The sequence below is a fragment of the Doryrhamphus excisus genome, linkage group LG18 (assembly GCF_037039965.1).
Source record: "Doryrhamphus excisus strain RoL-2023G ecotype Guam linkage group LG18, RoL_Dexc_Guam_v1.1, whole genome shotgun sequence".
NCBI classification, from domain to species: domain Eukaryota; kingdom Metazoa; phylum Chordata; class Actinopteri; order Syngnathiformes; family Syngnathidae; genus Doryrhamphus; species Doryrhamphus excisus.
In genome coordinates, this window is record NC_136374.1 from 16,418,885 (window position 1) to 16,443,998 (window position 25,114).

At 40.9% G+C, this 25,114-nt stretch overlaps 1 protein-coding gene and 1 long non-coding RNA gene across 4 annotated transcripts in view; both read left to right on the forward strand.

The window, feature by feature from the left end:
* The window catches only part of LOC131105876 (uncharacterized), a 265,039-nt gene that overhangs the window by 104,974 nt on the left and 134,951 nt on the right, over positions 1-25,114 (forward strand). The window lies entirely within an intron of this gene.
* foxp4 (forkhead box P4) overlaps positions 1-25,114 on the forward strand; it is a 114,376-nt gene that overhangs the window by 31,982 nt on the left and 57,280 nt on the right. For all 3 annotated transcript variants that reach the window (XM_078798742.1, XM_078798744.1, XM_078798743.1), the window contains exon 2: positions 5,082-5,261. In XM_078798742.1, the coding sequence (XP_078654868.1) occupies positions 5,091-5,261 (171 nt within the window). In that variant the 5' untranslated portion in view covers positions 5,082-5,090. The remainder of the gene's footprint in view (positions 1-5,081; positions 5,262-25,114) is intronic.

The window sequence follows — 25,114 nt, forward strand, 5'->3', positions numbered from 1 at the left end:
GTTCCGTTTGTGGGGAGATGATTTGTGCAGAGCAGGAACGTAAGTTTTGAAGAGAAAGTCAGTTATGTGTGATATTAGAGTGGACGTCGATGGAACAGGAAGTTGTCAGGTTTGTTTAACAGTAAAATATGTCGTAACACCGGCTCCTCCAATTGCTCACATTTCTTGTGTCACTCGCTCAGAAATATGAAAGATCATAGATGTCAGCAGTCGGAACTTAGGTCAATTTCAACAAAATATCAGTTCCATAACCATATATATTTTTTTGCCAAAATGTCCAAACATACACATAAACAAATAGTTCAAGGTGTTATATTTGTTGATACTTTTTCACTTCCTGGATTTAAATGGGAAAGATGCATGTAGAGCTCTTATAAAATGTCTTTCCGCCACCTTGTGGCCGTTTTTGTTTGGCTTACAACTTCACAAAAGTGCGCTCATCTATTGTGGAGTTGCATCATCACCTCCATGTGCCTCTCCAGAAAAAAAAAAAGATGTGAAAAAAAATCAATAAATATTGGTCGATTGGTAGTGAATGAGTAAACGAACAATTAAATTATTTTAAAAAATGGAATACAAATGTTCTGAGGTTTCGGGTTAGAGCTAAAATACCTGGTTTGGGGGGGGGCATGAGACAACTTTGCCAGCTTGTGTGAGGAATTATGTTCCGTTTGTGGGGAGATGATTTGTGCAGAGCAGGGACGTAAGTTTCGAATAGAAAGATGTGTGATATTAGAGTGGACGTCGATGGAGGATGCCATAAACAGGAAGTTGTCAGGTTTTATTTAACAGTAAAATATGTCGTAAATTCATTGTCAACACCGGCTCCTCCAATTGCTCACATTTCTTGTGTCACTCGCTGAGAAATATGAAAGATCATAGACGTAACCTCTATGGATTCTATTTCAGGGTGACAACTTTAATGTTTTCCAGGGTTGAACCTGCCACTAGTTACCACAGGGAGAGAGTGAGACAAATGATTCAAGTGTAGGATGAAAGCAGATTGGATGGAGTGCACATACTGGTACAGACCCCCCACCGCCCCCACTCCCACCCCCATCCCTGCCTTTCTCCCTCCCACACTTATTCCCTCAGTTCTTTGCCTAATAAGCAGCGTTCCTGTGAGCTGATGCAAGGCGGAGGAAACAGAACAGGCGTTCTGGGACCGCTGGAAATATTCCCACATGAGCCCTAACATGATAAAGACTTATTATCTCACTAAGCTGCTGTAAACACAGATGCACACATAAATACACACTGTACACAACTCTATCGCTCAGTTGCTGGCGCTCAAAACAAACACACACACACTCACGGTGAACCTGGTTTGTGACGAGCGTTGACCAGGAGGAATCTGACAGAGTCGATCCCCGCTAACAAAGCCGGAGATTGAAGCCCCTCATCGGGTATTTAAGTTGTTTGAACTCCCTGCCCCTTTCTTCCCGGAGCAATGGGAAAAATCAGTCAAGAAGTCGGGTTGATTATGAGGGCAATATTTTCAATAAATATTTTCGGGAACATCTGAACAGGCTACAAGCCAAAACAGGACTTCTCTGTGAGCTCATCAATCACGCACACACGTCGAAAACAATATATGAGCTAATCTTTTACAGTACAAAGGTAGCAAGCGTGTTGAGTCCTATTTTCCTTCTTCTCCATCCCAGTTACACAGCAAAGGAGGTGTTTTTTTTTTTTTTTGCGTTCAAACACATTCTTTATCATTCTGATCATCATACCTCAACGTGTCCCCCTGGGCTAGCGGGAATGTCTCTTCGACACACACACTCGGGTCAGAGGTTCAGCTGCTCTTGTAGGGAGATAAAGAAAAAGACACACAAGCAGCGCGTTGAGGCAGGCCTTTTTCACGAGTCGCTCCTCTTCCCTGCCAGAAACACTTTAACCTAGAGCTATGTATGTGTGTGTGTGTGCATCATAGTCCTAATCAAAGACTTCAGGCTAGATTTATGCCCCTGCCTTTTCCCCGACCTCCATTACACCAGCTTATATACACCCATTACAGGATATGACAGAGTACACACCCTTTGGACGGGCATACCGCACCGCCTGCGAGTGTGTGTGTGTGTGTGTGTCTTTACACACTCCTCACTTCCCCATTAGGTCCCTGTCCACCTGCGAGCTCTATCTCGCCGGCTTATTGCTAATAAGGTCAATGAGGAAGCGTTGGTAGCAGATGGCTGTACAGTACATTACAGCACAGCGTGGGCCCGATAGGCGGCGAGGTGATTCATGCTCAGCGAGACATGTGATGACGCCAGGAGTTTGTAGCGCGTTGCAAAGTCGGCGGACCTCGCTCGGATCTGTTGATCACTCAGCACTATGCCCGGCTTCATAATATTACCTCGGGGAGTAGTTTGACCTAGCACGGATCTGGATGGAGGAGCGCGAGAGAGAGAGAGAGAGATCGTTGCGGAAAGAGGGAGTGGGGTTGGAGATTAAGTGACTAGCTTTAAATGTCACAATAACGCTCGACTTCTTCGTCTTAACCTCCGAGCCGGGAACGGGATGAAAGGGAAGTAGTGCAGCGGGATTTATGGTTTTCGAGTGACGCTGCTTATTAAGCGAGAATTTTTTGACAAAACTGTTAGCACCTTGTACTTTTTAACCACCGACAGAAGTACTTAAACCAAAAAAATTACTATACATTGATACTGTATCATAATAATACCTATTATATGATATCGCATAGCTTCTGGACAGGTTGATGACTCCGCTTCATTGATCAGCATTATCTTAAAATTATCATCATAAGTCCACTTCTGTTGTTTCTTAACTTGAACATGTGTGTGAGTGACAGGAAGAAAAGCTGCCATCTCTTTTTCAGACTTTTTCATCTTTGTCTCATATACATTGAAGTCTTTTTATTACTGTCGTTACTTTTTTTCATTGACTAAGAAAAATTAGCTTATGTCATCCATTTGGATTTAGCTTCCACACATATAGTTTGATTGCTCTGGTCTGAATCAATTGATTGGTTTCTGAACTTGGACGGTGATATGCCTTGCTTGGTTTCTTTTCACACGTTTAAGGTCAGGTGAATGGTTGTTTGTCTATATGTGCCCTGGGATTGGCTGGCGACCAGTCCGGGGCGTACCCCGCCTCTCGCCCGAAGACAGCTGGGATAGGCTCCAGCACCCCCCCACGACCCTCATGAGGAGAACTCCACTTCATTGATCACCATTATCTTAAAATTATCATCATAACTCCACTTCTGTTGTTTCTTAACTTGAACATGTGTGTGAGTGACAGGAGGAAAAGCTGCCACTTGGTTGGGGGGTTTGTTTAGTGATACTTGTTTGTTTTTATGTATAGATTTTTTTTTCAGACTTTGTTCGTCACTGTCTCATATATATTATTATTACTGTTGTTACTTTTTTTCATTGACTAGGAGAAATTAGCATATGTCATCCATTTGGATTTAGCTTCCACACCTATAGTTTGATTGCTCTGGTCTGAATCAATTGATTGGTTTCTGAACTTGGACTTTTCACACGTTTAAGGTCAGTCAATATTCCTGACTGAGAAGCTGATGAAGAGCTTTTTGAATCTCAAAGCGTACATATGGACTTAACGTTGAGTTACGGTGACCGTGACAGCAATTCCGCATTACAATATTGTTTCTATAAAGAAGAACTAATGGTGACATCATCTTGTGGCCACACACAATGTGTCAGTAATTGAGCCTTCAATGTGGAGACGTTGTTGTTAAAGCTGCAATAATGTCACCACAAATGCTGTTTCCCGTCCCCCCTTTTTTTTTTAAACACAGCTCACAGTTGTCATTAACTGCGGTGGGGAGTTTGGATTTGATGTGACATCCCAGTACTGCATGAAAACATTCACGAGGAACTGTAATTTTGTGCGTTTTAAAATAACTTATCTTACAAAAAGATACAAAGTAAATAACGGTTATGTTTAATATGCAGCGCTACAATAATAAAAACCACCGCAAGTGAGAAAACATACAGCTTTAAACTTGCAACCTGTCCACCTGCACAATAACATGTTTAGACCAGCGTCCACCAGGCAAGCATCTGGCAACATCCCATTAATGGGGCCACTCACACTCTATCCCAGCTTCACCTGCTGTCACACTTTCAGATGGAAAAAAAATACACACACACACACACACACGTTGGTTCATCTGCTGTTCCCTCAGAGGCAAAGAAAAGTTTGATTCTCTCCAGAGAAGCCACGAGTTATGCTCTTCTGAAAGCAACACACTGAGATGGTGGGTAGAAGTCTCAATAGCGTTTGGCTTGCAGAAATGAAGGCATCATCAGAACTTGCCATCTAAAAAGTCTTGCACTTCTGTGTTAATTTCTAAAACTGGATGAGGCAGAAAGGCGACATTGAGCTCGTCATTAGGAGTTCACATCTCGCGTTCTTGGATGAAGGTTTGTTTTGTTTTGTATTAGCGCTCGGATATATGTGTGTATGTGTGTGTATGTGTGTGTCGGCTCTCCCACGCTCGCGTTCCCTAACGATGGCAAATGTTCCCGTGTGTTTGCGAGGCGTTGTTTCTCAAAAAAAAAAAAAAAAAAACCAAAAAAAACAACAACACATCCAGGAACGGCTCGTTTTGTCTGGTTTTGTGGAAGGAGAGCGCTCTAATTAGAGAGGCCCTATGAAGGTGCTTCAAACGCACGTCGTCAAAGACCAACCTGCTCATGGCTTACACACCGCGCACACATGCCACCTCTGATTATTGGAGAAATGCGCCTTTTATTTAACTATATCGTAGGGTATTAGCAGCCTTGTCAGTTTAGATTTGCTGCTTGTCTGATCCTAATCCGCGCCTATGCTATCCTAGACGCACACATCTACATGCAGACAAAAAAAAGTCTGCTTCAGGTGTCGCTTTGTGGCCACTTGAGCGTGGGTGGTTCATGACCAAAAGCAAAAAAATGTATACGCACGCACGCTATTCACTCCTCTATCTCACCGTGTGTTTACTTTAGCTCCCAGACTTTGTTTGCCGTCTGAGATAGTGGCAGGATTTTTATTCAAAACTGTCCCGGTGGCTTTCTCTGACTCTGCCGTCCCGTCCGGTTTGCCATCAGGTGCCAGTGATGATGGTGGAATCAGCCTCTGAGACCATTCGAACGACACCGTCCGGCCAGAACGGAGTCAGCAGCCTCAGCAGCCAATCAGATGGCGGGGGAGGGAGAGAAGGCGGTTCAAACGGAGACACCAACGGGGAGATCAGCCCGGTGGACTTACTGCACCTGCAACAGCAACAGGTGTGTGTGTGTGTGTGTGTGTGTGTTTACTGATACATTCTTGCAATGCTATGCTCATGATGTACGCCGATGCTGCGGTAATCGTGTTTGTCATGTTGACGGCCATACCGTATTTACGGCATATATGTACGGAACAGTATGTACACACCGGGTAGTTATGTAACAAACAGATGTCACATATACTGTATACTATTTGACAGACTGGATTGTCAACAACTTAAGTGCAACATAATTTACTACGTCAAAGTTCATTAGGTGCAACTATAAGCTGATTGAAGCAATTAGCAACGTTTACATGAGGAGTTTTTCTCTTTTCCGAATGACCATTCCGAAAACAATGGTATACATGGAAAGGAATATTCCAGTCGCGTGTTTACATGCGCCGCTATAATCAACCAGAATAGTCAATGGGGCATGCCCATTAAAGCATAAACACCAACATCACCGATGTGATACCGACTTCCTCGAGTTTTCCTTTCACTTGTCGGAATAACTCCGTTTTGCCAGTTTTTCGTTCGTCAAGTCTTGAAATTTAGTATGAATAAAAAAAAAACTTTCCGCAACAGTCCAGTGCCGATTGGTCCACTTCTGTTGTTTCTTAACTTGAACATGTGTGTGAGTGACAGGAAGAAAAGCTGCCATCTCTTTTTCAGACTTTTTTCATCTTTGTCTCATATGTATTGAACTGTTTTTATTACTGTCCGTACTTTTTTTTATTGACTAGGAAAAATTTGCATATGTCATCCATTTGGATTTAGCTTCCACACCTTTAGTTTGATTGCTCTGGTCTGAATCAATTGATTGGTTCTGAACTTGGACAGTGCTTGGTTTCTTTTCACACGTTTTAGGTCAGTCAGTATTCCTGACTATTCAATTCCACCCTCGGCCATCTCTGTGTGGAGTTTGCATGTTCTCCCCGTGCATGCGTGGGTTTTCTCCGGGTATTCCGGTTTCCTCCCACATTCCAAAAACATGCTAAAAAAAAAAACTTTCCGCAGCAGTCCAGTGCCGATTGGTCGCCTCCATTTTTTTTTAAATCAAAGAACGTCTCGAGCTGCGTGTTACGTCATATCTCAGCATTCGCTTATGCTACGTTCACACCGACGCCGAATGTTCGCGCTTTGAATCGGCGACGAATTCGGCGTCATTTTTTCAAAAAAATGTCACGATCTCCTCACGCTTTGATAAGCTTCAATACGCTCTCCCCGCTTTACGCAATTCGTGACAGATCGCCTCAAATTTTTAAACAGTTTAAAAATTTTTGCCGCTCTTGCCCGAATGTCCCGAATTGCTCAAAACCTTTCTTACGCTGTATTACGGTCTCTACGCTTTCATAAGCTTTAATTCGCCATCGATTCGGCGTCGGTGTGAACGTAGCATAAAAGAACGCACCCGGTAACAGGAAAAAGATAGATAATTAATTCATATTATAATTTCTTTTTTAATAAAAACTGGACTTGTGAATGGCGTTTAGAAAGGTTTAGATTCTGTTCCACAGATGGCGCTAATGCACACGAAAGCAATAAACAACAGAAGAAGAACACAGTTTGACAACTTTCCGATTGAGCGGGTACAAGATACCTCAATCGGATTGGGGAAAGGAATATTCCTCTCTTGGGAATCCGATTATACATTCATTCGGATTGGCACTTTTCTTTGGGAATGAGGTGTATACAAAGGTTAGAGCAAATAAACCCAATGGAATTGGAATATTTGGGTCCATGTATACGTGGCTAATGAATCCAAAGTATATAAGTTTAGAGTGTTTTCAATTTTTTGCTCCTTTGTGTGAGATTCTCACACACACACACACACACACAAACACACAATAGGCGTGTGTGTCAGTGTTCCGCATCCATTTGTTTTATTTAGTCTCTCATGCATGAAGTGTTTGTCAGTGTTTGTGTGTACGACACATTAGCATGTAGTGTCTCCAGTTAGGTTGTTTATTTTGCCTCCAGTGTGTCAGACCTTCCCTCCATCCAGAAGCCAAATTCCTCTCACACACACACACACACACACACACACACGGCCATGCTTCCCAATGATGACATTTCACTGGTTTGGGAGTTTTTAACTATTGCCTGTTTGGATTTGTGTGGCACAATCGACTCCTTACCTTTATTGTGTGGACATTTTGGTTGGCCCACGGAATAAAGTTGTTCGAATAAGCTCCTTTAACTCAATTAGACTGTGTGTGTGTGTGTGTGTGTGTGTGTGTGTGTGTGACTGCGGGCTCCAGCATGACGCCAGCTGATGTTCTAGTTGAGGAAATCCCTGCCTGCTAAAATGATTCCCCTAATTACCATGATGAAGCCTCAGGTTTATGATGAACACTCCAGCCCCTTCAGTCCTTTCCTGGTCTCCCTCCTCTATCCCACTTTTCCCCCTGCCTGCATCCTCACCCTGCTTCCTCAGCAACCTTCAGTCTAGGACACACACACACACACACACAGACACACACACAGAGCTATGCACTAATGCACATACATAAACACCAAACCTGAAGCACACACAAAGCTGGTCTTTCTTCTCTGGGATGGGTTTCTGCTCTCTATGTTTTTGCACCTGTGTGTGTGTGTGTGCTGGTATTTCCTCTCTTGAGCGGGTTACCAACCACAAACATGCCTCCCTCTCTCTTTTCCATCTTTTTCTCTTACTCCCGTCGCTCACTCAACTTCTTTCTGCTTCGGTCCACACTGGACTGTGAAAGGCAACACAACCTTTACTCCAGATTTCGACCCTACCTTGAAAAAAGGTTGGAACTTACGTAGTCAATTAGGCAAGGACGTTGAACCAGATAAACACAGTTCAACACCGGCCCCTGCGGCGTACAAGGCTGAAGTGTGGACACATTTTGGATTTCTACACAAAGTAGCACTACACAAAGTGCAGAAATTGACAAAACCCAATATGTCGATTTTCCCGAATAAATCTGCGAGTTCACTTAGCGAGACACCATGAGGACCTGCCGCTAGCAAGCAATGCCAAGGTCATTTTGTATACTACAAAAGTAGTACTGTGATATTGCAGGTATTTTGTTTTTCAAATTGATATCACTATATATTGTTAAATAATGGTTATTTTCAAGCATCCTAAAATGACTTTTTGGTAATGGTAATGGTTTTATTTTATTTGAACATGCATCAGATTACAATTGAATGCATCACATAATCAGTTCCCAGTTCCACATGTCCAAAAGGAGTAGGAAGAAGCAAAGCTTATTAAATCCTACCCCTCTATCTGGTACTTTTACAATCAGTAACTGTTACATTTGTTCACTTCCTGCTTTCCATAATACAGTTTGTTTTTTTTTTTTTTGTTTTTTTTTAATAATGTACCTCATACCGAAGTACGAGGTGATATGAGCATCCAATGCCATAATGGGTACCATAGTAAGTGTCAATATAGTGATATATATAGCACATCATGACTGGTTCAAGACTCTTCATTCTTGTATTTAGCAAATTTATTTTATTTATTAATTTATTTTATTAATTTTTAATAATTTTTTGGGTGTTTTTAAACATTTTTTTAATTTTTTTATTTTTTGTCCCGTACCGAAGTACTCGGTGATATGAGCATCCAATGCCATAATGGGTACCATAGTAAGTGTCAATATAGTGATATATATAGCACATCATGACTGGTTCAAGACTCTTCATCCTTGTATTTAGCAAACATCAACTGCTTGTATTGTTTCTTCAATTGGCTCATCGTTGTGCATTGTTTGATTTCCTTACTCAATCCATTCCATAGTTTGATTCCGCATACTGAAATGCTTAACGAAGTGTTTCAAATGTAGTTCTTCCCTGAGATCATATTTTTCCTCTCTTGTAGAGAAGTATTGGATGACATTTTTAGGTAAACAATAATAAGCAGAAGTCCACTTGCACACTACAGCACTGTGTAAAAGTCTGATGCCAGCACTTTGTTTGTATTATTTTAATGAACTTTTTCACAGACATTATTTAGCCACCGGGGTAGGGGCGTTAGTGCAGGAATACATTTTTAGAAATTGATAGCCTCAAAGCAATGGTCCTTAATGGCACTTTAGGAATCAGGAAGTAGCCTGCTAACTAAGTAACTAATTAACAGAACCGTGTTGACAGAACACAAAGTCGTCTGTTTCTTGGTTCGATTCCCAAGAAACAGAAATCAAATGAATACTCCTGCTGGAGAACTCAAAAGCCATGAAATGAATGGATGCAGAGCATCAGGTAAGAATCTAATAACATCTAATCATCAGAGCTCCGTGTTGTCCCTCAATAAATTCTGCAGGTGTTTCTTAATGTCGTGGCTTGTAAAGTTGGGGCGTACCGTACTGTACAGCCTTGAAGGTACTTGAAGGTACAAGGAGGGGCACGGAGGAACCATGCTGGGAGGCAAGGGGCTGGTCATTGGCCGGGCTGAAGAGAAGGAATAGAGGGATGAGGGAGGAGTGTAGCGCTGAGACGTGTCAGAAAAGGGCGCCTGGGCCTCCCGGTGGAATGCAGCCTGTCTGCCTCCCCCAGAAAGAACAGAGCAGGGGAGAGAAAAGAGAAGAGGGGGGCGAAAAACCAGTTCTGCCCCATCATGGAGGGGAGGAGGGAGGCAGTCAGGAAGAACAAAGAGCGGCGTTCCAGGCCATGACTAAGGAGAGGTGGAAAAGTGAGAGTGTTGCACGGGTGTAGACATGCAATGATGCATAGCCGGGGAGAAATGTAAGCAGGATAAATCCTAACATACCTCAAAACGGTATGTGTGTGTTCTGACGAGAACCAGGTGTCTTCGCTACTTTTCCTTACATGTCTCATCGCCCCCCCGACGTTTTTTTTTTTTGTTTTTTTTTTTTTTTGTACATCACCGTCTCCTCCGTTTCCCTCGCCATCAATTAATCGCTTCTGGTGTAGTAGCAGCTGGCGATGACAGCAAAAGAGGAGAGAGGAAAAAGAGACGCATGGCGACAAAAAGTGCCGTTTCCTTTTAGGAGTGCCACTCATCAGTGAGGGCTTCTCTCTCTCTTTCTCTCTCTCACTCTCTCACCCGTAAGTTACTCCTCCAGGCAAATAGAAAGTGAGAGGCACATTGTAGTCCCAGAGGGTATAAAAGGAACATTACTTGAGGAAAAGGCAGTTTAGAAATTGGTCTGGACCCTTCATCCCCGCTCCCATTTGTCATGTTCTATTTTTTATGTGGTCTATCCTTGTTTTAGTCCAAGTATACATCCCTGCAGGGGTTGGGGGGGAGGGCTCCACGCCCTCTTTAGACCTTTACGGTGACTGACTACAACTAACCCTTACCCTAAGATGAATCCACATTAACCTCACCCCTAAAAAAAAAAAAAAACATGTCACTCCTCTAAAGGGGTGACAGGGTGTCCTCACTTAGAAGTTCTTTAACTGAAATTGGTCCTCATGAAGCCAGATGGACAAGAACAACCCCCCCCCATCCCGACACACACAGTGACCTTAACCCTTACATGAACCCATAATACTTTACCCCTAAAACCATATCTTAATCACTACCAAGATGGCGCCCTCGTATGTGTCCTCAAGAAGATAGAAGGACAACAGTATACACATGGTGGTTAAAGTACATTCTGTCACCCAGGATATTAGTATAGAATTACTTTTTTAAATCTTCTTAGTAAACATCGATACATTTTATGGAGTTCCTACAGCAAACAGAGTCTAAGCTCATCAGAAAAGGCCACAAAATATGTTCAAGTACATTCATTTTGTGGGAAATACGAGTGTTCCTGACTGTATTATGTTCTCAACGGAGTACAATACTCTGAAAAACGCCATCTATAGCCCTTAAACCTTTTTATTAGGTGTCCGAAAACCATTACCCTTAGATGAACCATAATACCTTAACCCTAAAACCATATCTTAATCACTACCAAGATGGCGCCCTCGTATGTGTCCTCAGGAAGCTAGAAGGACAACAGTACACACATGGTGGTTAAAGTACATTCTGTCATCCAGGATATTAGTATAGAATTACTTTTTTTAAATCTGCTTAGTAAACTTCAGTCATTTCAAAGTTAAAATGAATCCATACATTTCATGGAGTTCCTACAGAGAACAGAGTCTAGGGCAGGGGTGGGCAAACTACGGCCCGGGGGCCACATCCGGCCCGCCGAGTGTTTGAATACGGCCCGCCCAATCTTTCCAAAGTATTTCATTTAAACTCAACATACAACCTGGCATCATGGCCTGAGCCAACCTTTTGATGGTTTTATCAATTTCGTTTTTTGACATGGTCTGTTGTTTACAAAGTGCTCCTGAAAAAAGGGACACAAGCACATAATAATAATAATAATAATTATTATTATTAGATTATTAGATTATTATAATTATTATTAGAACTATTATGATTATTATAATTATTATATTAATGCTAATTATTATATTAATTATATATAATATTGTTATATTTGCATATTTTACATAATAATAATATAATAATTATTATTTTACTTTTATTGTAATTATTATAATATTTTATTATTTTTAAAATATTTAAATATAAATATAAAATAATAAATAATAATAGCAGATTGCATGACAATTTTGTGTCAATGCGGCCCGCGAGTCAAAAAGTTTGCCCACCCCTGGTCTAGGGTCATCAGAAAAGGCCACAAAAAATGTTCAAGTACATTCATTTTGTGGGAAATACGAGTGTTCCTGATTGTATTATGTTCTCAACGGAGTACAACATCCCTTAAATCTCTTTATTATGTGTCCGAAAACCATTACCCTAACATGAACCCCTAAAACCATGTCTACCATGTCTTCAGTCACAGTTCTTTGAAGGACGCTCAAGGTCTCAAACACGTATTGAAGCCAATACACACACACATGCACGTGGCTGATGTGAGTTAATGAAGGGTGTAATTAAGGAGCTGCGGTGATGACTGGCAATCGGGTGGTGGTGGGGGGGGTACTGATATAGATCTCAAATATACACAAACACAGATGAGCGATAACTATTATGGCCGCATGTCCAAGAGAACCGGGTTCAGTCTGCAGAAACGTATCATGTGTTGCTCGCTAATAAATGATTGGCTGGTTTGAATGGGGATGTAATTATAAAGGTTCAGCTCGCTAAGTGATAGGTGGTTGAATGCTGGTCACTTGGGCAGTTATGTTCTATTTGACCTCCAGCTCTGCGGTAGAGTTCACTTTCAGGTCAGGGTGCACAAGCGATGGAGGTGACGGGGGTTCCCGCTGGAAGACATTTCCTGACAACATTCTCTGATTTCTTAGTGCATTGGGATTCCATTTAATCACATTATGCCTGTGCATCTGCATGACCGGTGGCATCACTTGCACTTTGTGTGTGTGTGTGTGTGTGTGGGAGTGTAACCCCCACCCCCGGTGTGTGTATGTACGCATGAGTCCCACTGTCATATGTGCGGGGCCAGTAAATCAGTCCCGGGCCTCTCTCTCTCTCTCTCTCTCTGAGTGCTGTCACCTCCTAAAAGCTTTCCATTGGTCTCAGCCCGGCCAGTCCTCTTTATGATTGAGGTCAGTGGAGTTCAGAGGTCAGCAGAGGTCATGCTGCGACAGAGGAGGAGCATGCTGGGTTGCCAAGCATCACAGAACACCCACCGCTCTGAGGTCCGCCATACAAAGAGTACTATAGAACACCGACTTCCTCCAAGAGCCTCCAAAGCACCACCGGTACTTGGTTTCTGGTTCTGACTTTTGCTAGACCATAATATACCTAATAGGCATCTACTATAATATACCTAATAGTCATCTACTATAATATACCTAATAGTCATCTACTATAATATACCTAATAGTCATCTACTATAATATACCTAATAGTCATCTACTATAATATACCTAATAGTCATCTAATAGGCACATAAATGGCTTTGCCACTCAGGTGTTCAGGCTTTAACTCAAATTTGGTGCTTTGCTCATATTATTGTGAAAAATATTTTCTTAGATAGATTCAATAACTTTTACTGCAAGATAAACAAAAAACAACTTACAAAATCGAGGGGAATTTTATTCTAACAATAAAACAAGTAAATGCAAGACACCATTTTGATTTATTCCAGCTTTAAAAAAAACAAACTTAAACTGTATTATGGAAAGCATTTTTTATTTTATTTTATTTTAAAAAAATATGAAAATAAATGAATGAAAAAAATGAAACTTAAACTGTATTATGGAAAGCATTTTTTATTTTATTTTATTTAAAAAAAATATGAAAATAAATGAATGAAAAAAATGAAACTTAAACTGTATTATGGAAAGCATTTTTTTATTTTTTTATTAAAAAAAATATATGAAAATGAATGAATGAAAAAAAAGAAACTTAAACTGTATTATGGAAAGCATTTTTTTATTTTTTAATTTTATTTAAAAAACATATAAAAATATTATTGAAAACAGGAAGTGAACAAATGTAACAGTTACTGATTGTAAAAGTACCAGATGGAGGGGTAGGATTTAATAAGCTTTGCTTCTTCCTACTCCTTTTGGATATGTGGAACTGGGAACTGATTATGGGATGCATTCAATTGTAATCAGATGCACGTTCAAATGAAATTAAACCATTACCATTACCATTACCATTACCTTTTTGGCCAAGCCTGTGCATTCAGACTCCGCCATTTTTTTAACAGGCCATTGACGTTTCAGTCTGAGTTATGGGGCCTTTCTTCATAAACTTTCATACTTCAATTTCTAAGCAAATAAAACGGGTCATCTTAAAGAGACGGACTTGACCAAAAATAAAAAAAACACTTGATCGGGTTTACTGTCTCTTGCGAGTCCACAATCCCGCGACAAGGCTACATGGATAAGTCATACCCGGGCTGTAGAAATGGTTCAGCAGGCCAGATAAGTCGGCATGGACACATTCACGGCTGGTTGACCCAGTCAGCCAAGAGGCTCAGAAAAAAAAAAAGAGAGAGACAGATAGCAACCCAGCTAAAAAGATGTGTGTGTGTGTGTGTGTGTGTGTGTGTGTGTTTGCCCTGTCTTTGTTGTGGAGACTGAGTTATACACACTTGCCCGGGCACCTGGAGTGCTGAGGTCGGCTTTGGTTGCCATGGGAGTGTTTAGAAGCACTTAAGCTCAAAGAGCCTGCCTGTGCTGTCAGGTAAATAACACACACACACAAGCAGAGGCAGACTTGCAGAATTGTCGTTTTTTTTTTTTTTTTTTTTTTTTTTTGATGGGGGGGTTAGTTAATCTGTAGAGGGCATTTTGAAGGGGTCAGTGAGCAAAGCCGTACTCGTTAATGGGTGCTTGTTTGTTGTTTTTTTTTGGTTTTTTTTATATTTCATCGCATGTTTTTCGATTTTTTTTTTTTCAAGTCGCTCTCTCACATTATCAGTCACTCACAAAGGTCACATGTTGCCATCCATTCACGCTGCAGACCACAGCTCTTTTCTTCAAGTCCTTCATTTGGACACTCCAGAGTCCCACAAAGAGATGGACATGGAGAGGAGTGAGAACTTTTAAGACAGAATGTGCGACAATTATAAAGCACCAAAGACAAGTAGTTGCCCTGGAAACAAGGGGCGGGATGCACACAATGAACACGCACATATATATATATATATATATATATATATACACACAGCGTGCGCACAATTGCCGCCGAGGTCTAAAGTGTTGCTAATTAGCTAGTCTTTGCCGGCTCTTTGTGTGAGCAATTTTAAAGCAGAGATTAGAGTCAACAGGAAGAGGGGAGGAATGTAGCCCCCCCAGCCCCCCACTCCTCTTTGGCTTTATTCAGGCTCTGTGGAACAGGGAATTATGGCTGTTATCTATATAGTTATATCGCCATAATTCATGGAAAAATGTTAAACCATGTATGGAGGCAGTTGCTGTATGCTGACAGGCTTGTCATCAGTAAGTGTGTTAAATATGACCAGGAGTATGATATGCATTATGATAAGAACTGTATGAATGGTTATTACGGTTATATTAGATATGATTAAGCTTCACCAAAAAATTTAATACAAGAGTTTTGTTTTTGTTCCCATTTTTTTATGAGCTGAACTCAGAGATCTGTAAACCATCTCACACTCGATATTATCTGGTTGTCGGAGTAAAACTGCACAATTGGGGGTGTCCTTTTAACCAACTGAGTGCAAACCTTTGCAATAATCATGCTGTCTAATCAGCATCTTGATATGCCACACTATTGAGGTAAATGAATTATGAACTAACACAAATGGAGACAAAATTTGTGAATAATATTTGATGAGATGGGATTTTTGTGTACAGTTTGACATCTTTGAGTTCAGCTCAAGCAATTTTGTTTTAATTCTGTGAATGATTCAAGGTTTTAATAGTTTTTTTTATATGTTGCAACGCAGGTAAAATGTATACATGAACTGTTAGAAAGTTTTTCATGTTTATATATTTATGCTTCAATCATAATGTTATTTTTTGTCAAGATTTTACACTTTGTTTTGTGGTCCTTGAAAGCACCATAGTTAGTGGCTACACTGTAACTCCGATCCATCTGTTCATCAATTATTTTACATTATCATAGTGGTTAAATTATGTTTGTGTGAGCTATATTTAAGCCTTAAAAGGGCACCTATTATGCTTTTTCCACTTTCAAGTTTCAGAAAATGAAATTCATCCATTTGGAAGCGAGCCCTGAAAAAAAGTTTGAGATGGCTCATAACGCTCGGTTTCAAAAGGCGTGGTAAAACTGCCCCTTTGTGATGTCACAGAGCGGTGGACCACAGTAGAGTGGGCATGCCCGGAGGCGGGCCGTGGTTGTAATAAATTAAAAAAAGGCTGTTTTGGCATTAAGTACAAACAGCTGGATAGGTGCAGATGTTGCTAAATCTAAAAAGTTGTCTGGTTATTGTGTGTAGCTGCTCTATAGGACACAACTAAATACAAAGGGTCAAAAAATGAGCATAGTAGGTCCCTTTTGAAGCCTGCATTGTGTTGCAAGTGAACAATGGCAATTACAAAAAGAAGGAACCGAATCAAATATTACAAAAGTTGCTTTTTTGGTGTATAAAAAATACATTTTGCATAAAAATGTGTACTTTTCCAGTTTGATATTGCCTTGCCTCTTTTGGAAGGACACCCTAACAATTCATCTGAAGTTTAAAGGTATTTGTTTGTTGATGGGTTTTGTACCGCAGCCGTTGTTGATTCTAGACCACTTCCGGTGTTTGTATGCATGTGTAGTGTCGGGCTTGGTGTGAGGGTGCGTCCAGCCCCACAACCACACCCAGGTGGAACCTCTGAAGCAAAACCATGAAAGGGGTTTATTTCCATCAAAGCGGGCAGGCAATACAAAAACTTTTACAGGCCGCTGCTAAGGAGCGTTTTTCTATTTAACCAATACGACTTTTTGTGTGTCCATTTGTCTTGTTGTGTGTGTGTGTGTGTGTCATCTGTTTATGTATATGTGTGTGCTCTTACTCTTGTCTCCTGATCCAGGTCTTGGCAGTTTCTTGCATGTGTTATTAGTTTCATTTTTTTCTCTCTCTCACTCTCCTTTTGGTTATTAATAATAACAGTTAAACAGTTTCCATATGTGCGGCCCGGTTGCCAGGCTAGCGTTATCCTCATCATGGCTCTCCTCTCAGGGGTTCCTCTTGTTAGGGAGGAAAAGCAGTTTCAACTCTGGAGGTCAACCAAATAAGAGCAAACACCTATGTGGCCTTTTTTCCTTTTCTGGACCATAACCAAACTAGTAAACTGTCCTGGCTTGTACATGATGAGGGCAAACTAAAAAAGAAGACTGGAGGTGTGTGTGTGTGTGTGTGTGTGTGTGTGTGTGTGTGTTCCGCTGTGGGTTGGGTCTGTCTGGAGTGAGACCTTCCTCCCTTCTTGCCAAACGAGCTGTTTTGGAAACCGCAGGGAAACGGCATATGTCTATATAACGTATGACGTGCATGTGTCAGGAAACTGCTACAGATCTATGACTTAGCTGCCTGGACCTTTTATATAAATTAGGAAGGGACTTTCTTGATTTCCTTCTCACCTCATTGAATTACAGTAAAGTCTCGTTATATCGATATCGGTTAAAACGAATTACTACTTATTACGATACTATTTTCATTTCCCGGCAAATTTCTAGTCTTTTATGATATAATTAGCTCTGTTAGTACGATACACGGTTATTATGATAATCCGGTTACTAGGATTCCCTTTCCATCTCCCGCCAGCCAATTTGGTCTGCTTATATCGATACAAAAGCAGCTTATATCAATCTTTGCTTAAGGATTTCAATACCAAAAAGAACACGGCGAACGGCTGCTTCCAGTCAACTTTATTTTTCACACTTCCACCACCAGAGTGCAGCACACACAGCGGAAAACACCCGTCCCTCGCGACTACCCCTCCGGGTGGCAACACCTTCCCTATCGATAGTTCCGGGGTGAATTATGTCCCGGTAACCGGTAATCACTACAGCGTAAGTTTATTTTTATTTACTGTAGTACAAAATGTATTGTAGTACAAAAGCCTGCTAGATACGCAATCCATGAACTCAAGGAGAAAATTACATGCCATATCAAAGATCCGCCCACTTTTAATGCAGTTCGGCGCAGGATCGGATATATGGATAGTCCGGTTATATCAGTATTTTTTCCGACTCCCGAGAATATCGATATAACGAGACTTTACTGTATTTCATTGTCTATATTGTGACTCTATAGTCTTTTTTTTGTGATGACTTCTTGAGAAGTTTATGATTTTTTATTGCTGTGAGTCTAAATTATGTAAGAATATAAAGCAGTCCCGGGTATTCAGTCATGCCTCCTTTATGACGGCATCTATACCCTTGTGAATCAATAGAAACGTTAGATGAGTGTAAGGAAGGCGAGGTTTTCCCATTCCGCTAAACAGTTTTGCGTTGAAGAGAACCATCTGGAAAACAACGTGTTCCCTGGTGTTTCAAACAGGTCGCTTTTGTGGAAAAACAGGACCTGAAAAAATAAAAAAAAAACATCCAAAATCAGCGAGGATTACAGCATATTTTGATGTTCTTTTGGAGTTTGTGAGTTTTTATTGCGTTGGCTCTAAATCGCGGTCCTTTCCTTTCTTTAATGGTCAGTCTGGGCTCCGACGAAGCTTGCTGCAGCCATTTGAAAACCTCAGCTCTCTAACTGAGCCTTTATACTGCGGAAACATTACATTAAATAGCCGAGGAGCGTTGCGGTTGGCTGGCGTGTCTGAAGGTGTACCAGATAGCTGCAGCTCAGGAATAAGATTGAGGTGCCATTCTAGTTCTAGTTTGAAGTTGCCTTGAGTGGAAACAAATGGCCGCAAAGCCGCTGAGGGAGATGATTAATTCCAGAAAAATAGAAGCTCCATGTGAGGAAGACTCAGAGTAAAGGGGCAAAAACTTGGCAGAGCCTCGTCTGTTTGTAACTCACTGTAAAATTGGGGGGCTTTAGCAGGATTTGACTCCGTCTGCACCCTACCCGTATAGGTTCACCTCCAGGAAACACTGATCCACTTACCGTTTTTCATACCCGTCTGCACCATAGCAACAATAACAACACAAAATTCAAGCCTATTGAGTTTCAGCTAGTTGGTTGTTGGCAGATTCCTTCAGACACCAAATGATGCTGCCAGCTGTTTAGCAAACTTATTTTCCACAGTTGACTTTGTTGCCAGCCTTTAAAAAAAAAAAACGTCTGTGTACAACCCCATAACTTCAACTCGAAATGAAACTGACACCACCAACTTCACTCGCTAAAACCTTGGGATTAATTCATTGTATTATAAAATAAGGAATGTTACAACAGTACAATCAATTCTAAGTATAATAATAATAATGAGTATCGCCATGTGTTACAGTCATTTTGTAAGTCAAATAATACATCATTTGTCGAAATGCTAAATAAAATGTCTTTTTTTTTATTGTTTGGTGTTAATCTTGGTCCAAGAGCTGTATTTTCCAAAGCTTGGACTCTGTTTTAGTAGACCCAGACTATCTATTTTAAGCATATGTGTACTGTCTGAATGTTATTGTGTGTGGGGGGCAAAAGGGTATAGTTAATTAAGGTAAACAAAATATTAATCATCTCTCACATAATTATCTAATTCTGCCTTTTGGAACATTTTAATCGTGATAGAGCTTTTCATTTACCAGTGTGTTATTGTATATAAGAGTACCTGGATGTGTGAAGTGAAAAAGTGCGATCGTCATTTTGTACTTACATGTCTTTTTTCAGGTATTAGCAATAAACATAATCATAGTTTTATAAGACAAACATGAAAGGGTATATAGGTGGTCCTCACAAATTGAGTTTGAGTATAAGTGGCAACTTTTACATAATTAACACCTAAATCATATAAAATAGGCGATATTTTTTTATGTAAATAGTTTGAAATTCAAATAGTTTTCAATCGATTGAATATCATCAGTTAATCATCGATTAATTATCTCAGTTCTAGTGTCATAGTAGAAGATCCTTTCACATATTCACTATATTGAGAGTTACTATGGTGCCCATTATGTCATTGTATGGTCATATTAAGTTATAAGTTAAACTATATTAGGAAAGCAGGAAGTGAAGAAGGAAGAAGCATTTATTTTTTTTATTTTTTTTATTTTATTAAAAAAAACTTAAACCGTATTATGCAAAGCATTTTTTAGTTTATTAAAAAAAAAAACTTAAACTGCATTATGGAAAGCAGGAAGTGAACAAATGTAACAGTTACTGATTGTAAAAGTACCAGATGGAGGGGTAGGATTTAATAAGCTTTGCTTCTTCCTACTCCTTTTGGACATGTGGAACTGGGAACTGATTATGTGATGCATTCAATTGTAATCTGACGCATGTTCAATTGAAATAACACCATTACCATTACATGTTTGAAGGTACCATATAGTTGTTTACATTAAAATTAGCAAGATATTAGCTATTGATTGTTATTCCAACACTTTTCTGAATCAGTGAAGAAGAAGATTTCCAATGAAAATGTGCGGGTTAAAAAAAAAATACACTGAGAATGTAATGATAGTTTAACATTATGATTTCCGTATTTATGCTCTTGCCGAACTCCAATAGCAGTCAATCAAAGTGAAAATGGCGTCCAGAGGTGCATCCTTGACAATGCCCAGTGCATGATCAGGGATAGTCGGGATCACAGAGCTGGCCCCGGGAGCAAAGGGGTAGCGATCAGCTTGGCTTTCAGCTTCAAAAAGGACAGAAAGAGAGTGAAGAACATAAGACCCGCCCCCCTCCCTTGTGTGTCGCCAGTGTCTCCTGCCCATCCGAAATCAGAAAGCATGCAAGCCTGTAGAGGAGCAGCTGGGTGTGACGGGCTTTTCTCTGCATCTTCACCCTGTAGCCATCCTCTACCTCCCCATCTATTGCTCTCTACAGGGGGGAGGTTAGTAATATATGTATAGACGTGTATTACAATTTTTTATTTTTTTTTTTATCCATTACATTTTTTGCACTTGGTCAGTTCAACCTAGCTTAGCTCAGTCATGAAACAACAACTTTTTTTTTCTCTGCATTCTTCTTGTGAAGAAATGTGATACCACCTGCACCCCACTACTACCGCCCCTCACCCCTTTCCTCCCCTGTCCTACTCCTTCTGGTGCTCGCCTCGGGGACTGTTTACCAAAAAGGGAGTAAGGAGGCGTCCGAGGTGGGATGAGTAGATGGTAGAAGTCGGGGAGAGGCGAGTTTGTTTCGTTTTTTTTTTGGCCCATCAACAATGGAGCTCAGTCAGCGCTGACGGATTACCCCAACATATGGTACCCACCTGTCTCTCGCTGACACCCCCCTAACCCCCCCCTCCTTATTCGAGACTTCGCTCTGTTTAGATTACTTTGCTTCTCTTTTCCCTGTCTCACCCAAACACACTGGATGGATTAGAGGCCGGCTTCGTCTCTCTCACACACACACACACACACACACACACACACACAGCCATGTTTGCTTTAGCAACCTAAACCACACACACACACTTTAATGGGGCAAAAAGAGCTCATCGTAGCATTTTTCTTACATGGAACGCCCAAACTGTCCTTATAATGGAGACTTAGCAGCCATTTTTCTGGATGTCGTTTATTAGCGATTGATCTTTACCATAGTTATGTTTAAACGTGTGTGTGTGTGTGTTCACGTGTGTGTGTGTGACCCTGCTGAATTGAAAAAAAAAATGCGCTGTTATTAAAGGCTGTGTCAGAGGCGATGATTTACAGAGGGGAGCGATGACAAGTCAGAAGAACACACACTCACACACACACACACACACACACACACACACACTCACTCTGTGTGCTCTCAGGCCTCCAAGCTGAGCGCTGACCTCCTCACCCCTCCTTCCCCTTCCTCCTCCTCCTCCTCCTCCTACCTCTCTCACTCTAATAAAACCTGTCTGACACCACTGATGTGTGTGTGTGTGTGTTTTTGTGTGTGTGTGTGTGTGTGTGTGTGTGCTTCTCGGCAGCACAAAGACTCTGTTGTTGGGCCTCCCTCTTAGGCCTCCCTTATATTTTCTTTAAAGGTGCAGTGCGCCCCCAGGAATGCCACAGGGGGAACAGTTGGGGTTGGGGGGGGCGTTTAGGAGGAGCTGATTTCTGTGTGTGTGTGTGTGTGTGTGTGTGTGTGTGTGTGTGTGTGTGTGTGTGTGTGTGTGTAACAATGATGCAGCTCAGCCAGGTCATCCAGAGAAGAAGAGAGGGAGTGACGGTGAAGATGTGCAATGAAAGAAGAGGGTCAATGACAAAAAGATGTTTATGACTACGTTAAAATGTGTGTGTGTGTGTGTGTGTGTATATGTGTGTTTATATATGGCTATTATTATATTAGAGTATGTTAAATGGCGACTCCAAATTGTCCATAGGTATAAATGGTTGTCTATATGTGCCCTGTGATTGGCTGGCCACCAGTCCAGGGTGTACCCCGCTTCTCGCCCGAAGACAGCTGGGATAGACTCCAGCATGCCCGCGGTAAAAAATGAGTGAATGAATGAAAATACAACATTTTTATAACATCATCATAAATAAAAACTTCCCATCGGAAGTTAATTCTTTCATTAATTTTCTACCGCTTTTCCTCACAAGGGTCGCGGGGGTTGCTGGAGCCTATCCCAGCTGTCCAGGGTACACCCCGGTCGCCAGCCAATTACAAGGCACATATAGACAAACAACCATTCACACTCACATTCATACCTATGGACAATTTGGAGTCGCTAATTAACCTAGCATGTTTTTGGAATGTGGGAGGAAACCGGAATACCCGGAGAAAACCCACGCATGCACGGGGAGAACATTCGAACTCCAAACAGAGATGTCCGAGGGTGGGATTGAACTCGGGTCTCCTTGCTGTGAGGTCTGCGCGCTAACCACTAGTCCGCCGTGCAGCCCTCATAGGAAGTTGACATTGGTAATTGCCATACAAGTGTAAAAATAAGTTAACCATAAATTGTGTACTTCCTGTTAACTTTAATTGAGTCATACATTTTTCCTCATAACTGTTCATGGCGTTACATAAATAAAGAAAAAAAAAAAGACTTGTGACTTATGTTCGTTTTTCCATGTGAACTAACAACAGTCAGTCAGTCCAATTTGTCCAAGTTGAGAACCTACACAACGCAAATGTGTGCTAGCATCTATAAGCTACAGTAGCAAGTGTGTAATCAGCCAGCGGGCTCTAATAAGTGACTTAGCACCGCGTCGTTGAGCTGTTTGCCAACACTAAAAGTGTAGACATAACCAGTATATATATATATATATATCTATAGTCAACTTTTGTTTACTTTCACTCCCCTACAACTGTGGAATCTGGGGGTTGGGGGTTGTACGCCGCCTTTTCCCACTCAGTTGTGTACGCTTCATCTTTTCTTATTTTGTGTGGAAAACTAAGTTGAACTGCGTGTTATGGTGAAATGATAGCACGTAATCATTCCAATTATACTATTGTCCATGTAAACAAATAAAAACATATTTCACTAATGCATTTTATTTAAATGCAAATTAGTCACAATTGATTCTGTAAGAGATGATAACGAATATATATGATGTTGTTTTCTGTGCTTTTAAACTTGAACCCATGTTTCAGTTCTTGCGCATTTGCATTATGTGTAATGGTAATGGTAATGGTAATTGTAATGGTAATGGTTTAATTTCCTTTGAACATGCATCAGATTCCAATTGAGTGCATCCCATAATCAGTTCCCAGTTCCACATGTCCAAAAGGAGTAGGAAGAAGCAAAGCTTATTAAATCCTACCCCTCCACCTGGTACTTTTACAATCAGTAACTGTTACATTTGTTCACTTCCTGCTTTCCATAATACAGTTTAAGGTTTTTTTGTTTTTTTTTTTTAAATTAATGTACCTCGTACCGTAGTAGGAGGTGATATGAGCATCCAATGCCATAATGGGTACCATAGTAAGTGTCAATATAGTGATATATATAGCACATCATGACTGGTTCAAGACTCTTCATCCTTGTATTTAGCAAGCATCAACTGCTTGTATTGTTTCTTGAATTGGCTCATCGTTGTGCATTGTTTGATTTCCTTACTCAATCCATTCCATAGTTTGATTCCACATACTGAAATGCTATCGCTTTTTAACGTAGTCCTAGCATATAAGTGTTCTTCCCTGAGATCATATTTCTCCTCTCTTGTAGAGAAGTATTTACATTTTTAGTTTATTGGTTATTTTTAGCCTTATGCATTTTTTTAGCTGTTTGAAAATTAACTATATCAGCAAGTATTTGTGATTTTAGAAATAAGGAATTAGTATGTTCTCTGTAGGCAGCATTATGAATTATCCTTACTGACCTTTTTTTTTGCAGTACATTTAGCGAGTTAAGATTCCTTTTATAGTTATTACCCCATATTTCCATATAAGATATGCTAGAACCAGAGAGCAATAAAGAGTGTAGAGTGATTTCTGATTAATAACAAATTTAGCTTTGTTCAATACTGAAATATTTCTGTCCACCTTATGTTGTATATTTGTAATATGTGTCACCTTAATGTTTTTTCGAGTATGAAAAGCAACTCTTTGACTTTTTTGGTACTATTTCCCCCCCATGCACAAAAGTCACATCCATGAATAGAGGCGTTGGAGAGGAGACAGGCATCACCTCTGCTCTGTTCTAGCGTTTATGAAAGCCATAAATGCTTCTTTAATATAGTGGTAATCAGGGTGGTAATTTGGGTGGAATTGTCCTTTATTGTTGCCAGACATGGCTTCCCAACTCTTGCCAACACACACACACACACACACACTCAGACAAATGCACACACTGGCTCTCGGGCAGACATGGTGTTCGAGTCCTAATTCACACCACATGCCAACAAACTGGGCGGTTGTGTGTGTGTATATACGTGTCTGTGTGTCTGTGCTTGTTTTAATGCTGAGGTCAAACCAGTAAATGGGCGGGGGCGGGCCGGGTGGGGGGGGGGGGTTCCCGAGATTTTTTTTTGTTCATGTGTTAAAATTCATGTGTGTGTATGTATACAGGCGCGTCCGCAGCCACATCTGTGCATGTGTGTGTTTTAATTGCGGTCTCAGCAAAAGTCGCGAGTGCGCTCCATCCAGATGGTTTTCATCATGGCGACTGCACAGAGCATTTCTGTCTCTTTCAGCCTCCCTCTAATCTCGCTCTCTGTTTTTGCAATTAGACATCACTTAATGTGGCACAGCGTCTAATTTGACAATTCATTAACTGTGTGACATTAGACGGTGACTGTGGGCCGCACTCTTACACAATACTTTTCTCTCGTTGTCGAATGATGCATTTACAGCTCATTCCTGGCACCGTGCGCTTTGCGTAAGATCTTCCGCAAATGAAGAACATCCTAACAAGTTATGGCCGTTAATTTTGTGGTGTGTGCACACGCACACACACGCACACACACACATGCACACACAG